Source organism: Lissotriton vulgaris, chromosome 7 (genome assembly GCF_964263255.1).
Source record: "Lissotriton vulgaris chromosome 7, aLisVul1.2, whole genome shotgun sequence".
Lineage (NCBI taxonomy): Eukaryota > Metazoa > Chordata > Amphibia > Caudata > Salamandridae > Lissotriton > Lissotriton vulgaris.
Genome location: NC_141695.1, coordinates 532,373,958 through 532,387,913, shown reverse-complemented (window position 1 = coordinate 532,387,913; position 13,956 = coordinate 532,373,958). Strand labels below are relative to the sequence as shown.

General features: G+C 44.8%; 1 protein-coding gene across 1 annotated transcript in view; it reads right to left on the bottom strand.

Moving 5' to 3' along the window:
• The window catches only part of COX10 (cytochrome c oxidase assembly factor heme A:farnesyltransferase COX10), a 588,107-nt gene extending 587,919 nt beyond the window's left edge, over positions 1-188 (bottom strand). The window contains exon 1 of the mRNA XM_086930609.1: positions 42-188. Coding sequence (XP_086786735.1) covers positions 42-72 — 31 coding nt within the window. The 5' untranslated portion in view covers positions 73-188. The remainder of the gene's footprint in view (positions 1-41) is intronic.
• Positions 189-13,956: the final 13,768 nt, after the last annotated feature.

Here is a 13,956-nt window from a genome sequence, read left to right as displayed (position 1 = left end):
CCATTAGAAAGGGTCTCCCGGTTGCATCGCTTCTACAGTACCTGCAGCTATGCGACCCCCGCTCGTCTGCATAGCCTCAAAGTTGCAGCCTCGTCTTTCAGTTTATGTTCTCCTTCATCTGATGGGCGCCGCCATCTTGAAGTTCCAGCCGGAAGAATTTTCGGTGTTCGATTAACTCTACCTGCCTCAAGAGCCTATGTTCGCCATGCATCATCTAGCCATGTCTCAGACGTGCCTCGCACAAACAGACCGAAGCAACAGCACGCCGAGGTGAACTCTCAAGCAAGGCGGAGTAGAGGTCATTAGAACAGTAGCACGAATAGACCGAAGAAAAGGTTTGCTGAGCTGTGCAGGCACTAGATCGTTATGACCAGACCAAAACAGTTGGGTAAAAGCTGAGCTGCTTGAAGCACGTTCGCCGATTATTTCCATTTAAAGCACCAACTTTAAATGTAAATATATCATAGCTGCCGAGTTTTCAGATTGCTATGTGTGACTTTTTCATTATTTCAGTGTAACAATGAGTGACATTTCAACTACTGTGACACCTTCTCGCGAGCAAAATCAAGCAATTAAAACAAGGGAAGCATATAATTATCAGCAATTACATCCATCTGAACAACGAGAAACACTAAGACGGGTTAACTGCTGCAAAGTACCAGAAATGGAAAGGCACTAACCAAGTGCTCTTGTAACCTGAAGTGAAATGTAAGGAGCTCAATGGAGCTGACTGGCGATTGCTTGCCTATGGTGCAATAACAGGAGGACTCCAAACAGCAGAAATCCGCCATTTAGAGGTGGCAGATAATGGGACACCCAACGAAAACGGATGACTATATCAGACATGCCAACCCTCCCGATTCAGGCGTGAGACTACCGATTTGAAGGCTAGTCTCCCGCCTCCCGATTCCTACAAGCAAAAACCCGATTCGTCGGGGGTTTCAGCTGACAATCGCTTGGTATTGTGTAAAGTGCCAATTCTTCCAACAAAGAGTGGCGATGCAGGGGCTCTCGAAGGGGTGAAAAACCAACAAAGCGTCATTAACTTGGGAATCGTCTTTTAAAAACCTGCGAAGTACTTGGGGGGGGGGGCTGTATCAGCTGGGCTGCCACAGGGGTGTGGGGGGTGCATGCACTGCCAACAACCTGCCAGGCCAGTGCCCAGCACTTGCATCACCCTCTCTCTGCCTGCCATTGCGCTCTAGGCTTCTGAAAGATAAGAAAAAAATGTGCATTTGCGTTTCAAATGTCCGATCCTGCAGCAGCACACTTCCAAAGCGCATACAAGCCAGTGACCCGATTCAAAGCCCCATTCTCCTGATTTTTTTTTTAATTCTCCCACTTTGCTCTCCTGAAATGTTGGCATGTATGCTATATAATCTGTCTACCTCTCAGCCCCGCCCACCCCCACCCAGTTTCGCCTCTCCTCATTCAGAGGTTGGGTACCTCTCTGTATTCGATTCTGAATATACAGTCCGCTGTCATAGAAGCCTAAGGAAGGTTGTAGGGCGGCAGCTGCTGCAATTTGGCATGGCATTCCATAAAAGGCAAACCAACTCTGCTGTGGTTTTCCTACATCCATAATGTAAAACCTGGTGGTGCTGTTCATGGAAAAATTATCGATGGCTGCTGACTTTGGCACTGGGGACCAGATTCGAGTCTCGGCGACACTGGCTCAACATCCTATGATTCTGGGCAAATCAGTACATTTCCACATGCCCAACAAAAAAATATATGTGTCCTTGTAATGTAACTGTAGCATATGTAAAGTGCTCCAATACCATCGGTTTGAGTTCAAGCCATATAAAATTTTGCAAAAGAAAGCAGGCCCTGGAAGAAAAGTACCAGTGTGTTTGGAATACTGGCTGAATAGCGTCAACTAAATTTGGCCATGCCTGAAACCTCCTTCGCCCTGGGGTTCTCGTAAAAAAGCCACTGTGACCACCCTGGCACAGTAGTTTGGGGGACACTGAGAAATTTCAATGAAAGTACTCATGTCGTTTGATAGGTGAAGTCTAAGTTGGGCATGTGGCTGCAGGGTCAGCAGGTACAGGTCCTCTGTCACTCCAAGTAGCTTGGCAGCTGGGCAGCTGACGTCTGAAAGCAGCTGGTTTATTATTTAGAGTAGACCAAAGTCGGATGCAATAATTTCGGTGGGGGCTAAATTAACAGTTGAGTTACAGGCACAGCAGCAGCCCAGGTCGGTGCGAGATGCCTTCAACAGCGTTGTGAGCAGCACCATCATTCAATTTGCTAAACAACAGAGAGAAAATGCCAATACCGATCATCTATTTATCTTCTTATTCTAACACCCAAAGCAAAGACGCCTTATCAAAGCCGGGGCATACTATTCAATAGCTTTTTATTTTACAAAATCATTTCAAAAGAACATTTATTTTTATCATAAACTGTCAAAAGAAACAGAACATTTTTTAACAACAAAGAAAATAAGGACACAAAAATAAGGCAATAAAATCAAGCATGCATTCCAAAATCAATCATACCACAACCATTCATACATTCATATCACAATACTTAACCCTATTGAATACCAATAAACAAACGGGCTAGGTATTAGGTCTGCTGCATAATACAAAATTATTTACAATGAATTACAAAATATACTCATACTTTTTGATATGAATCAAATGGATCATAATAATCAGGTGAAACAGTCAGTAAAAGTAAATGAAAAAATTCAAAACCAATAGTGTGACAATATATTAACACTAAGGGAAAACCAAGGAGAGCAGACACTAAGCGTGAAAAATAAAAAGCTATTGAATAGTATGCCACAGCTTTGATAAGGCGTCTTTGCTTTGGGTGTTAGAATAAGAAGATAAATAGACGATCAGTATTGGCATTTTCTCTCTGTTGTTTAGTGATTACGGCTCAGCCTTACTGATTAGAGCCAACCCCGGTTGTTTTTGGTTGATCATTCAATTTGTGGCGCCGCCCACAAACCGGCCAGCCTGGAGATTCACATTCCTCAAAACTCCCTGCTCCGGCAGCAGGATGTGACGTCCCTGCGGCGTCAGCCTGTAGCAAACAACCTGACTGTGCCCGGTAGTCTAGTCATTGGATCATGGCATCAGGCTGTCAGTCGGAGCGTGCCGCCGGGGAATGATCACAATAATGAAACTTGATACATTTGTAGCACTAGTGCAGTTGAGTGAGTTGTCAGCCTACCAGAGCGTGCAGTGCACGACACAGGCGACGCGCTGCCAGCTGCCACAAATGGGGCTTTCAATAACAGCTGAGTCACAACATGTTAGACTTGGCATTTTTTGGCATGTTTCCCCTGAGTTTTTGCTTTCTGACCTCCAGGTTTTTACTCTGTTTGTGCTGGCTTAGTGTTTCTGCGCACTTTTCTCACTGCTGATCAGTGGTAAAGTGCAAGTGCTCCTGTGGTAAAATGTGTTGTGGATTGGTGTTTCCATGATTGGCCTGTTTGATGTAGGTGTCAGTCTCTAGTAAAGTGCATTGTGTGTGCCAGGGTCCGTAAATCAAATGCTGTTGGTGGGCTGCAGCACTGGATTGTGCCACCTACCCAAACAGCCTGTAAATGTCACTCAGGCCTGTCATTTCAGCGCTGCCATGTCGACTTAGCAAGTGCACCCACTTGCCAGGCCCTAACCTTCCTTTTTCTTACATGTCAGTCACCCCTAAGGTAGGCCCAAGGTACCCCTGTGGGCAGGATGCAGTGTATGTGAAATGTCCTGGTAATGAATTACTGCTAATTTCGTTTTTCACTATTGCAAGGCTATCTGTTCCCCATAGGACAGAATGGGGAGTTTGTTTATAACATCTTATGAATATAATTGGCCCTGGGAACTATGCAGGAAGATGAAGTTTAGTATGCCTGAACTCAGAATCTGAAGATGCATCTTTTTGTAAATGTGATTTTTACATTCGGTGTTTGAAAATACCACTTTTAGAAAGTAGGTATTTTCTTGCCTAACCATCCAGTGTGCCTCTGCTGGGTTTGTGGATTGACTCTCAGGGTTTCGGATGACAGGTACTGGGGAGCAGGAGTGGCTCCGGATAGTCTAGGTGGGTCAGGAAAGGTCTGAATAGACCGGGGCTGCATTTAGAGTAGGGAGAGGAGATTTCCTTGCACCTGAATAGGCCTGGTCTGCCTTTGACAATGCCGTCTCCACCTCCTGCCAGGAAGCCACATCAGAGGAGGCAGAACTGGTTTTGGCTGGGCACAGACACTCTCTGCCTAAAAGATCAAAGGATTTTGGGATATAAATATTGGGGCCCAGACCCCTGAACTTTAGAACTCTTTTGGACCAAGAAGACTGTCAAGATAAAGAACTGGAGAAGCTGTGAGGAGGAACTACCACTTTGCTGTGTGCTTTGCTGTGTTGACCTGCAGTGGCTGCTTCTGTCTTGGGCAGTGAAAGGACTGGACTGAACTTCCTGCAATCTACTTTTGTGAGTTTCTTCAAGGTCTTGAGGTAGAGCTTGCCCCCTGTTCAAGAAGTCTCAGGAACAGCAAAGACTTCAAGCTCTTCTGCCCTCAGCACTGGGAACTGTGTGTTTAGTGCTGCAACAAAAGAAAAAGCAACTCGACGACCTCAACGACAACGCTGCAGACTTTGTGTCCTGACGACACCGCAGAAGGCACCACCCCAACTCCGCACCGCCACCCTGGTCTCACCGACGCCATCTGCTGATGCCCCCAATGAGCCGCTGCTCGCACCTCGACCTGCAGGCACCGCACTTGCACCGCCTCGCTTCACAATGACGCCTTGGTATCCCCAACGACGCCAATCCACGCCAAAATCTATGTCTCTGCTTGCACAGTGGTTCAAGGGCACCACTCGTAAAGTTACACAATGCACCGCCCTCATCCCACACCGCGGCCTTGGCCTACCGATGCCGGGACTATTGACTCCAGTTCGTCAGCTGACGACAGCGCTTCAGCAACAACTACACCGCTGCTTGCACTGCGGCCTACCAGCCTCGGGACGAGCACCGCATTCATCTCGCAACGCTACACTGGTCTCACCAATGACTCCACCTGATGCCGCCACCGAGCTACTGCTCGCACGTAAACTGATGGCACCGCACGCCACACCGCTGCACTGTGCACCGCAGCACCCGACACCAGCGCTCCTGACTTCAACAGAGAGCAGTTCGTTCTGAAACGCGTGTGACTTCGAGGACCTGACAACTCCTGCACCGACCTCCGGAAAAAACGCCTGAGGACGCTATGCTTTCGGAAGCTCAACGAGAGGTAGCCGACGCCCTGCATCTCTAAAGATACTGTTTGTGGGTCTTCCCGAAACCGTAATTGACCCGAGACGCCGCGGTCAGTCAGAACTGTTTGGATTTGTTTGTTCATGATGCCATGATAGCCCCGGATGGAGCTACCGACATCAAGGAACTGTTTTTCAAGCATATTGTGATAACTGAAGATTTCTAGGTACTGTATTGTGGATTTGTATCGTTTTTGGTCTTGTCTTTATTATATAAAAATATTGGATAATTTTCTAAACTGGTGTGGTGTCCTTTTGTAGTGCTTACACTGTATTACTGTTGATTATTTGCACATGCTTTACACACTGCCTCTATAATAAGCCTGACTGTTTGTGTCAAGCTACCAGGGAGATAGGGAGGGTTCGCAGATCCTCTGAGTCTCAATTTGTATATCTGAGAAATGGTTACATTTCTCAGGAACTACTGAATGGATTTACACCATTTAACAAAAAGAGTGCACTCTGGACCAATAGCTACCTTTCTGCCAAATTTGATGTAATTCCGTTCAGCAGTTCGGGCTGTAGCTGCGTCAACATTTTCCAATGGAAATTAACATGGAAAAAAACATTTTGGGGGCCCCCGTTTTCTCAGCCCCCGATTGACAGATCCCCCAAAATGTTCAAGACAGCATCTAAAGTGAGTGGGCCATTCGTTTTGAAAATTTCGCGAAGATTTGTCAAATGGCACCAAAGATATTGGTAAAAGAAAAAACGCTTTTTGAATAGAAACAAGGTCCTAACTACAACTACCCACTGGCGACCGAAGTAGGGTTTATGATATCCCTTTCCGACAGCCTTACCATGGCGGCCTGACTGCTATAGAAAGGCTGGCGGAAAGGGACTTTAGTGGCCCCTAGCAGTGCCCCCCTCCCCCTGGGCCTCTGCTATGGGGCCCAGGAGGCACCTGTGGTGCCCCTGAAACATCCATACTCCCTGTGGATTGTAATTTAGAGGTCAGGTCTGCCGCCTACTTGTTGCGATCCGAATCTCAAAACAATGTCGGTTGGATGCTCGTCCGACCTGCATCGTAATGAGAGCCTGCACCTAAAACATTATAAATAAAACCAAAATTATTGTTTACCATAGAAGGACATAACTGATGAGAAAAAAGTCCAACTAAAACTAAACTAACCAATAAAATCAAACTGGAAACAACCTTACCATTAAAATCAGACAATAAAATCAACAATATAAAAGGCTAAATACTTTGAAAGCGACAAACACTGCAGGAGGAGGAATCTCTGCCGGAATCTCTGAACAGACCATTAAAGAAGAAATATATACATCTCAACAACTGCCTAACTAAGTGGATAACATTTATATTTAAACTAAAACTTACTTGTAAAGAACATGTAAAATGTAAAATAGCAAATAATTAACAAAGCACTCTACAACTTCTATCTCTTTATATGTCATCCTAAAAGAAAACACGACTGCGAAAAGTGATAACCTGCCAGTAAAAAACACATTTCAAAAACAAGCAATAAGATATACCAAAGTATAAATTCTTAAAAAATAGAAGCTCACCCAATAGCGTATAAGAATAAACCTAACGACTTCATCCTCTACAAACTACCAACAAATAAACATTTTAAATTAAACTAATACTTTTTTCTTCAAACAGAAAAGAAAATGCCTGCTCCACATAACAACACCCCAACAGAAAAGATGCAAAACAGAGTGAAACATCTAAAAAGAATATACATGTAACTATAAAAAATCGAAGTAGTTGCATAATATGTAAAGAACAAATGTATAAACTGAAGAAAATTGTGTTTATTTATTCTATACACTACTTTCAGATACAATATCAGAGAGATCTAAATATACAACATCCCTGAAAGGATAGCAGTCACTAAGTCACATGTGCTACACCTACAACCAAGAAAGTGCATCAACAGAAAATGTGAATTGAAAATGCACCAAATATTTTTCTAATGCATGCTGTGGGCGGGCCACTACAAAAGATGATGTTGCAAATAATTTGAGAGACCACAACCACAGCCCCAAAATGTGACATAAATAGAAAGGAGGTATCGCAGTATATAAGAGAGGCAAGTGCTAACTCCCAGGAACCAATAATCACAATTCTAAAATATATACTACCTAAAGTACCATGACACATAAAGGCCAATTACCACCTATTCCCACTTTTAAAAGTGTAAGTGCTCAAACTAAAAAAGCCACCAGTGATGCTCCTACTGCAACTAGAAAATACAAAGGAATAGAAATACCTGAACATTTAAAAATGACAAGGGTCGATTACGATGTCGGGCGGACCTCCACCGAAAGACTTTCGGTGGCGTTCCATCCGACATCCAGAATATCAGCCCCGGTCGGATCAATTTGGGATATGGGAAAGACCGCCGCCTCAGAAAGGCTCAAGAAGCCAGTCGGCATGGCAGTCGGAACCTAATCCCTACAATGGAGGCAGTGCCTGCGGAGGGAGCGCCATAGGGATTAGGATGTCAGTTTTCCACAGCCTTTTCATGGCGGTTTCATTCGGCAACACTGTCATGAAAAGGCTGACAGAAACGGACTTTGGGGCCCCCAGCTGGACCTCCATACCCTGTGGGCCTCCGCTATGTGGCCAGGTGGCCGAATGTAGTGCCCGCCGAACATCCATGCACCGTGTGCCAGGCACCACAAGGCACACGGTGCATCGATGTATTCAAAATGATTTTTACTATTGCGGCTTGTGCAGCGGATCTTTTCCTGGGCCGCTGCACAAGCCACAACAGTAAAAAGCATTTGACAACAAGGTACACAGCGGTCTTATCATAATTGGGCTATCAGGACCGCCTACTCCTTGTCAGTGGTCTAATGCCCGAAACGATGTCTGACCACCATTGTAATGAGGCCCATAATGAGGAACCTTTCTTTTTAAGTGGGAATTCAAACAATGAAAAACAAATCCTAATATTCTCTACAGAAGATAACTCACTAAAAATAAGCCATTGTCAAACCTAGATGATGGATGGAACCTTCAAAATGTGTCCCAAACCATTTACTGATACCCCTTATATATATTCTCTACTACCAAATAAACGAAGCAGCACTTTCTACGAAACCTTAAAACACTAAAAACAGAAAACAAATTACTACTACCCACAAAAAATAACCATAGACTTTGAACAAACCATGATTCAAACTAGATTAAAAATGTACCCCAACACTGCCATACTAGAATGGTACTATCATTTCAATCAAAGCATGTGGAGACACTTCCAACATTCTGAACTGTGTAGAATATGCTACAAACAGCCAGTTTGCTTTTGAAATATAATAATGAGAGCAATAGTCAAGGTCCCTATCATGGAGGTAGCTAACCACTACAATTTACTAATAGAAAGACCAATCTACCTACAAAACGAAAACAAACTAAGCCCCGTAATCGATTATTTCGAAGACGCTTAGGTTAGCAGACTGTATCTCTTCAGACACAGATGCCAACTCAAATTCCAAATATCATTGTGGAATGTCTATGACAGCACCTTGCCACAGGAAGCCAAAACAAACAGCACAGTGGAAAGATGGCACAATACCTTCCAATCCACACTAGGTAGGCAGAACACAACCTACACTGCATAAATCTTTAGAAGCATTACACAAAGAGAACTACCAACAACTACGAATGGAGCAAAACTACCAAAACTATGAATGGAGCAATCTGTTACCCAAATTGCTCCTAAACTATGCAAACAAACCTAAAGAATGTACAACATGCTACAATTTAAAGTCAAACTAATCATAAACAACAAGGGATTAGATTACTTAAAAATAATAGCTAAAAGCATATTATAAAATAAAGAGTAACCTACAAATGTGCTACAAATTGCTGTGTTGGATCATGTTTGTTTATAGCCAAAACTTAACTATGCAATGAATTAAGTTAAAGGATCCCAAGCTCATTAAAGATCAATGTTTATTGGTGGGAATTATCTTAGATGCCCCCATACGTCAACAAAGATGAATTTTCCCAGGATTAATGTCTATCGACAACTCCACGCTCGTACTATGAATGGACCTAGTCACTAAGGATGGTAAATGTACCTTAGCATTAAAACAAAAGAATGATTCACAGTCTTGGGGGTCTATGGCTGGCAGGTAGGATGGAACTGGCAAGCCAACATAAATGGTTTCCATGATTGTGTCGGATGGGATCCTCCTATACTGGGATTGTCCCCTTCCCCAGTTGTTGAAAAACTGCTAATTCAAAGCAAGTTTAGCACTCTCCCATGACATTCTAGAAATAAGTTTCTGAATAATATGATCTTCTCTATTTATTTATTATATTTTCTTAACATTCCCTAATACCACAGTAGATATCTTCTTACTCATGGCAAATAAATGCAGGTATTTCTCAGACTATATTTGCGTGCCTGAAGCAGCATTTGCCAGCAAGCTTCCTCGAGGCATGTTTAGAAATTTGAATAATTTCTCTGATTGAAGTTACTTTTGCTATTCCACCAGCTATTTGGTTTTGAAGTGCCGGAGAAGATGACATAATGTGGGTTATAGAGAATTTAGGACCAGATGTACGAAGATTAGATTAGCTAAAAGTGGTCACGAGCTGCTCACTGACTTTGAGCGAATTCAAAGGCATTTTGTGAACCCACCTATGTACTAGTAAGTTGGTTCACCAAATACGAATTGCAGTTGGTCACAGTTCGACCTACTTCAAGAAAATTAATGAAGTCGGTCCACAATGATTCACTGCCACAGAGATGGAGGCTTGCTGGGGTAAGCAAACCACCATGTCTGTGATTGCTATTAATTAAATCATTTTTTTATGTAGCTCATTTTCCTTAAAGAAAAATGGAGTGTGTTTGAAAAAAGAAAGAGAAAGGTTTGTAAAACTGCTTTTTAAGAGCAAGCACTAATCGATGGATGACTGCCTACTACTAAAAATGATATTTGGACTATTCATAAAATGGAAGGGGTCACTAGGGACCCCTTCTTGTTTGGGAATGGGTTACCACCTCTTACTTGTTGGTAAAATATTCATGTTTTGGGACTGCATTTCAGTCGCAAAACATTCACGAATACAATTAGGAATCACTATTTGGAAGGGACACCCTAAACACACCCCTTCCAAATATGGATTTGCAAATCCATTTAGCCATTCAGTAACATGTCATTGAATAGCTAAATGGGTTTAGTACATTAGAAAACCACATTTTCTTGTCACAAACCTTGCAAATCTGTAAATGGTAAAGTTTGCAACAAGAAAACTCATTATTACATCTGACCCTTAGGGCCTTACTTAGAGTTTTGTAAACACAGTACTTTGCCAAAAATGTAGAGGATGTTCCATCCTCCCTTATTCAAGTGCATTATTGTCAATGGCACTTAAAGCAGTAGCATGTCTTAACATGGTCTTTTGCACTGCTTTGATTGCATGAGAGTGTGATGTTAGCACATTTAAACTGTTTATTGTGTTGGTGGTTACTAGAAGTAGGTGTGGCTAAATTTCAAACTGTATAATAAATTTTATAAATAAATTGAGGTGCAGCAGGTGGGAGTCATTGCGTTTGTATTAACCCATTAGGAACTATTGACTTGACACTGAGCTCCATTGGCATAGAGCCTTTGACAAAGCGCCTGGCATCAGAGTAGCAGGTTTATGTTGTAAATAAACAAAGATACATCTTCCAGGGCAGCTTAAGTAGTATTTCTTAGAATAGTAAGATCAAGAGTAAAAGAACAGAGAGCCCCACCAGGAGCTGCCTTCCTGCTGCTCAGCCCATACACCAACTGCCAACCTCACTCATCCAACATTCCACAGCATCATCACGCTCCAACATTCCACACCACATTCACACTAGCTGAGCAGCAAGTACAGCAGTTCACTTGCCCCCTCCCAAGATTGGAGTGTGAGACTCTCCCACTATGGCTCAGGCGTATGTGGCATTCTTGAAACTGACAAAATGGCGTCAGTTACCCGATGATGTCAGTTGCAGGACCGGTACCCAGTAAAGGTTTGCCTGTGAGCGTGGAGCGGGCTGAAAACAAACTCTGCCTGAACAAGGAAGTGTGCCAAAAAGTAGGTATCGCTGGAAAGCTGAGAAATTCAGGTCTTCAGCGATGCCGCTCCTGGCCTGCAAAGCGCCTGTGAAATATATGTGTGTAATGTTTTTGGCATAGGCGTCTTGTATCTATTAAAGTAGCACAAGAGATACAATTAGAGTGCCTGAGAAGGGTCAGCTGTCTGGAAAGACTGCTGTGCGCCATACCTTGAACTCCTGGATTTTAAAGATGAGGGTCCCAATGTCCATCTTGTAGGCCGATAGCTGCATGTTGACTCTGGTTGAAAGGACATGGCCCCTGCCCACTTTTCAAGCATAAAAGTCGCCACAGTCCTCACCAGGGGCGGCTGGCATTAATGGTCGAAATGGGCGTTGCCCTCCCACCTTTTGGGAGAAAGAAGAAGAGGATCGAAAATAACACTGGGCAGCACGGCTTAAAATAAAATTTACGTTTGACATCTGTTTGAATATTTGTTTTTCTGAGGGGTGAGTGTCTGAACGAATGGCCTGTGACGAGCTTACAGGGCGAGTTCTTGCTCGCCCTGCAAGCAAGAGCTGTGAATGTGAGTCAACAGTGGTGGGAGTGTCGATTGTTCCTTCCGAGATTCAGAATCACATTTGAGCGTTTTTTGCAATGGCCCAGGGCGTGTCTGGAGCAGTGCCATTAAAGTAAATGGGCAGGGGCGAGGTAGGTCTATGGAGCTAATGATAAGCTGGGCGTGTGACTGGCTCCTGGCGGGCTGGGGCCTACTGACGGAATAACTGTAATGATGAAAGTAATGGGCCCTGGGCCCTCATGTTAGGCGCAGCAATAATGGACACGGACACCAGGAATGAGTAGTAGGAAAGGTCCCGAGCACGTGCGCTCGGCCTCTTTTATTGGCAGCGTCATGTGACACCATGACGTCTGTGGTGGGTGGGTGTAGAGTATGTTACATCACACTGGAACACTAGAACGTGTCCACGCTAAGACACTACATCACTCCCCTTTTTAATCATTGCAAAGACCCAACTTCAGAATTCACATTTGGGGACAATAACATGTCTCAGGATGCAGTGAAGTGTTCAGTTCCGCCATGCTTTTCTATCCGCCGCTGTTTGGAATAGGCAGATGGTGTTCAATCTGTTTCGGGGAACCTTAGTCCGCTTTGGCACCGGTTGGTGGTGCTCGATGGAAACAGTCTGTAGACGACTGGGTAGCCCCTTTGTCCTTACAGTCTTTCTGTTGTTGACTTCCGTGGCAACGGGTGCGGTTGGAGTTCTTGCAGTTCGCCGTGGAATGATGGTTACGTACCAGTTTCGGCCTTGGATTCACTGTGGGGACCTACTTCGCACTGACTTCTCCTTCACTCTTAACTGTGGCAACGGCCACGTGGCTTTACTTCCTTCCATTCTTAACTGTGGCAACGGCCACGTGGATATACTTCCTTCCATTCTTAACTGTGGCAACGGCCACGTGGATATACTTCCTTCCGCTATTTAACTGTGGCAGACGCGCCACGTGTCTCTCCTTTTCTTCCTTCCTTTTCACAGTGGCAGAGGTGCCACTCATATCTCTCCTTTTCTTCCTTTCTTTTCACAGTGGCAGAGGTGCCACACAGATCTCTCCTTTTCTTCCTTTCTTTTCACAGTGGCAACGTGCCACACAGATCTCTCCTTTTCTTCCTTTCTTTTCACAGTGGCAAACGTGCCACGCAGATCTCTCCTCTTCTTCCTTTCTTGTCACGGTGGCAGACGTGCCACTCAGATCTCTCCTCTTCTTCCTTTCTTGTCACGGTGGCAGACGTGCCACTCAGATCTCTCCTCTTCTTCCTTTCTTTTCACAGTGGCAGACATGCCATTCGGATCTCTCCTTTTCTTCCTTCCTGTTTCGTGACATCACTAGGTCCAATCTTGCATCTCCTCTCCTGACCTGGTTTCTCCATGCAGGGCGCGCCCGCTGCATGTGTACTCCTGGTTTTGTCCCCGACAGGGACACTTCCTCCTTCTTCCTCAGCTGCCAGAGTTGGTGTCGCGAACCCTCTTGTCTAGATTCTTGTTGGTGACGTTCGTGGGATGGTGTTCATAGACCTTGTCTAGGTTGAACGTCCTGGACCGTTTGGCGGTCCACTTCTGCCGAAGTTTTGGCAGGCTTCTTTGGTCGTCCTGTCGGACTCGGTGCGTTAGCACTTTCTGGTGTTGTTTGGGGACCCGTTGCGGGTCATACTTGGTACGTGATCATTCTGTGGATCGGCTTCTGGGGGGCGCCACGCTTAGTGGTCGTCTCCGGTAACTGTTCTGCACTGTGGCGTTACCTTTGCCCTTCATTACTCTTGTGGTGGCAGTGCCTTGCCACGTGGCGCGTTATCTGCGCCCGTACTTTTCAGGGCTCTCGAACACTTGTTGCGTGTCGTTGGTACTTGCAGCTTTGGCTGGCGTCGATTTCTTGCTGCTTTGGCTGACGTCCAGTACTTTGCTGCTTTGGACCGTTGGGTACTTGCTGCTTTGGCTGGCGTCAGGTACTTGCTGCTTCGGACCGTTGGCGGGAGTAGTTGATGCTGCGGTGAACACCTGTGGCCACTAGGAGTCACTGCTCTCTCCGTCTTCCGATCGCGGCAGTCTTTTCCTTGATCGTTCCTCCAGTGCTTGGCAGTCGTTTTCTCCAGACGTTTTGTCCTTGC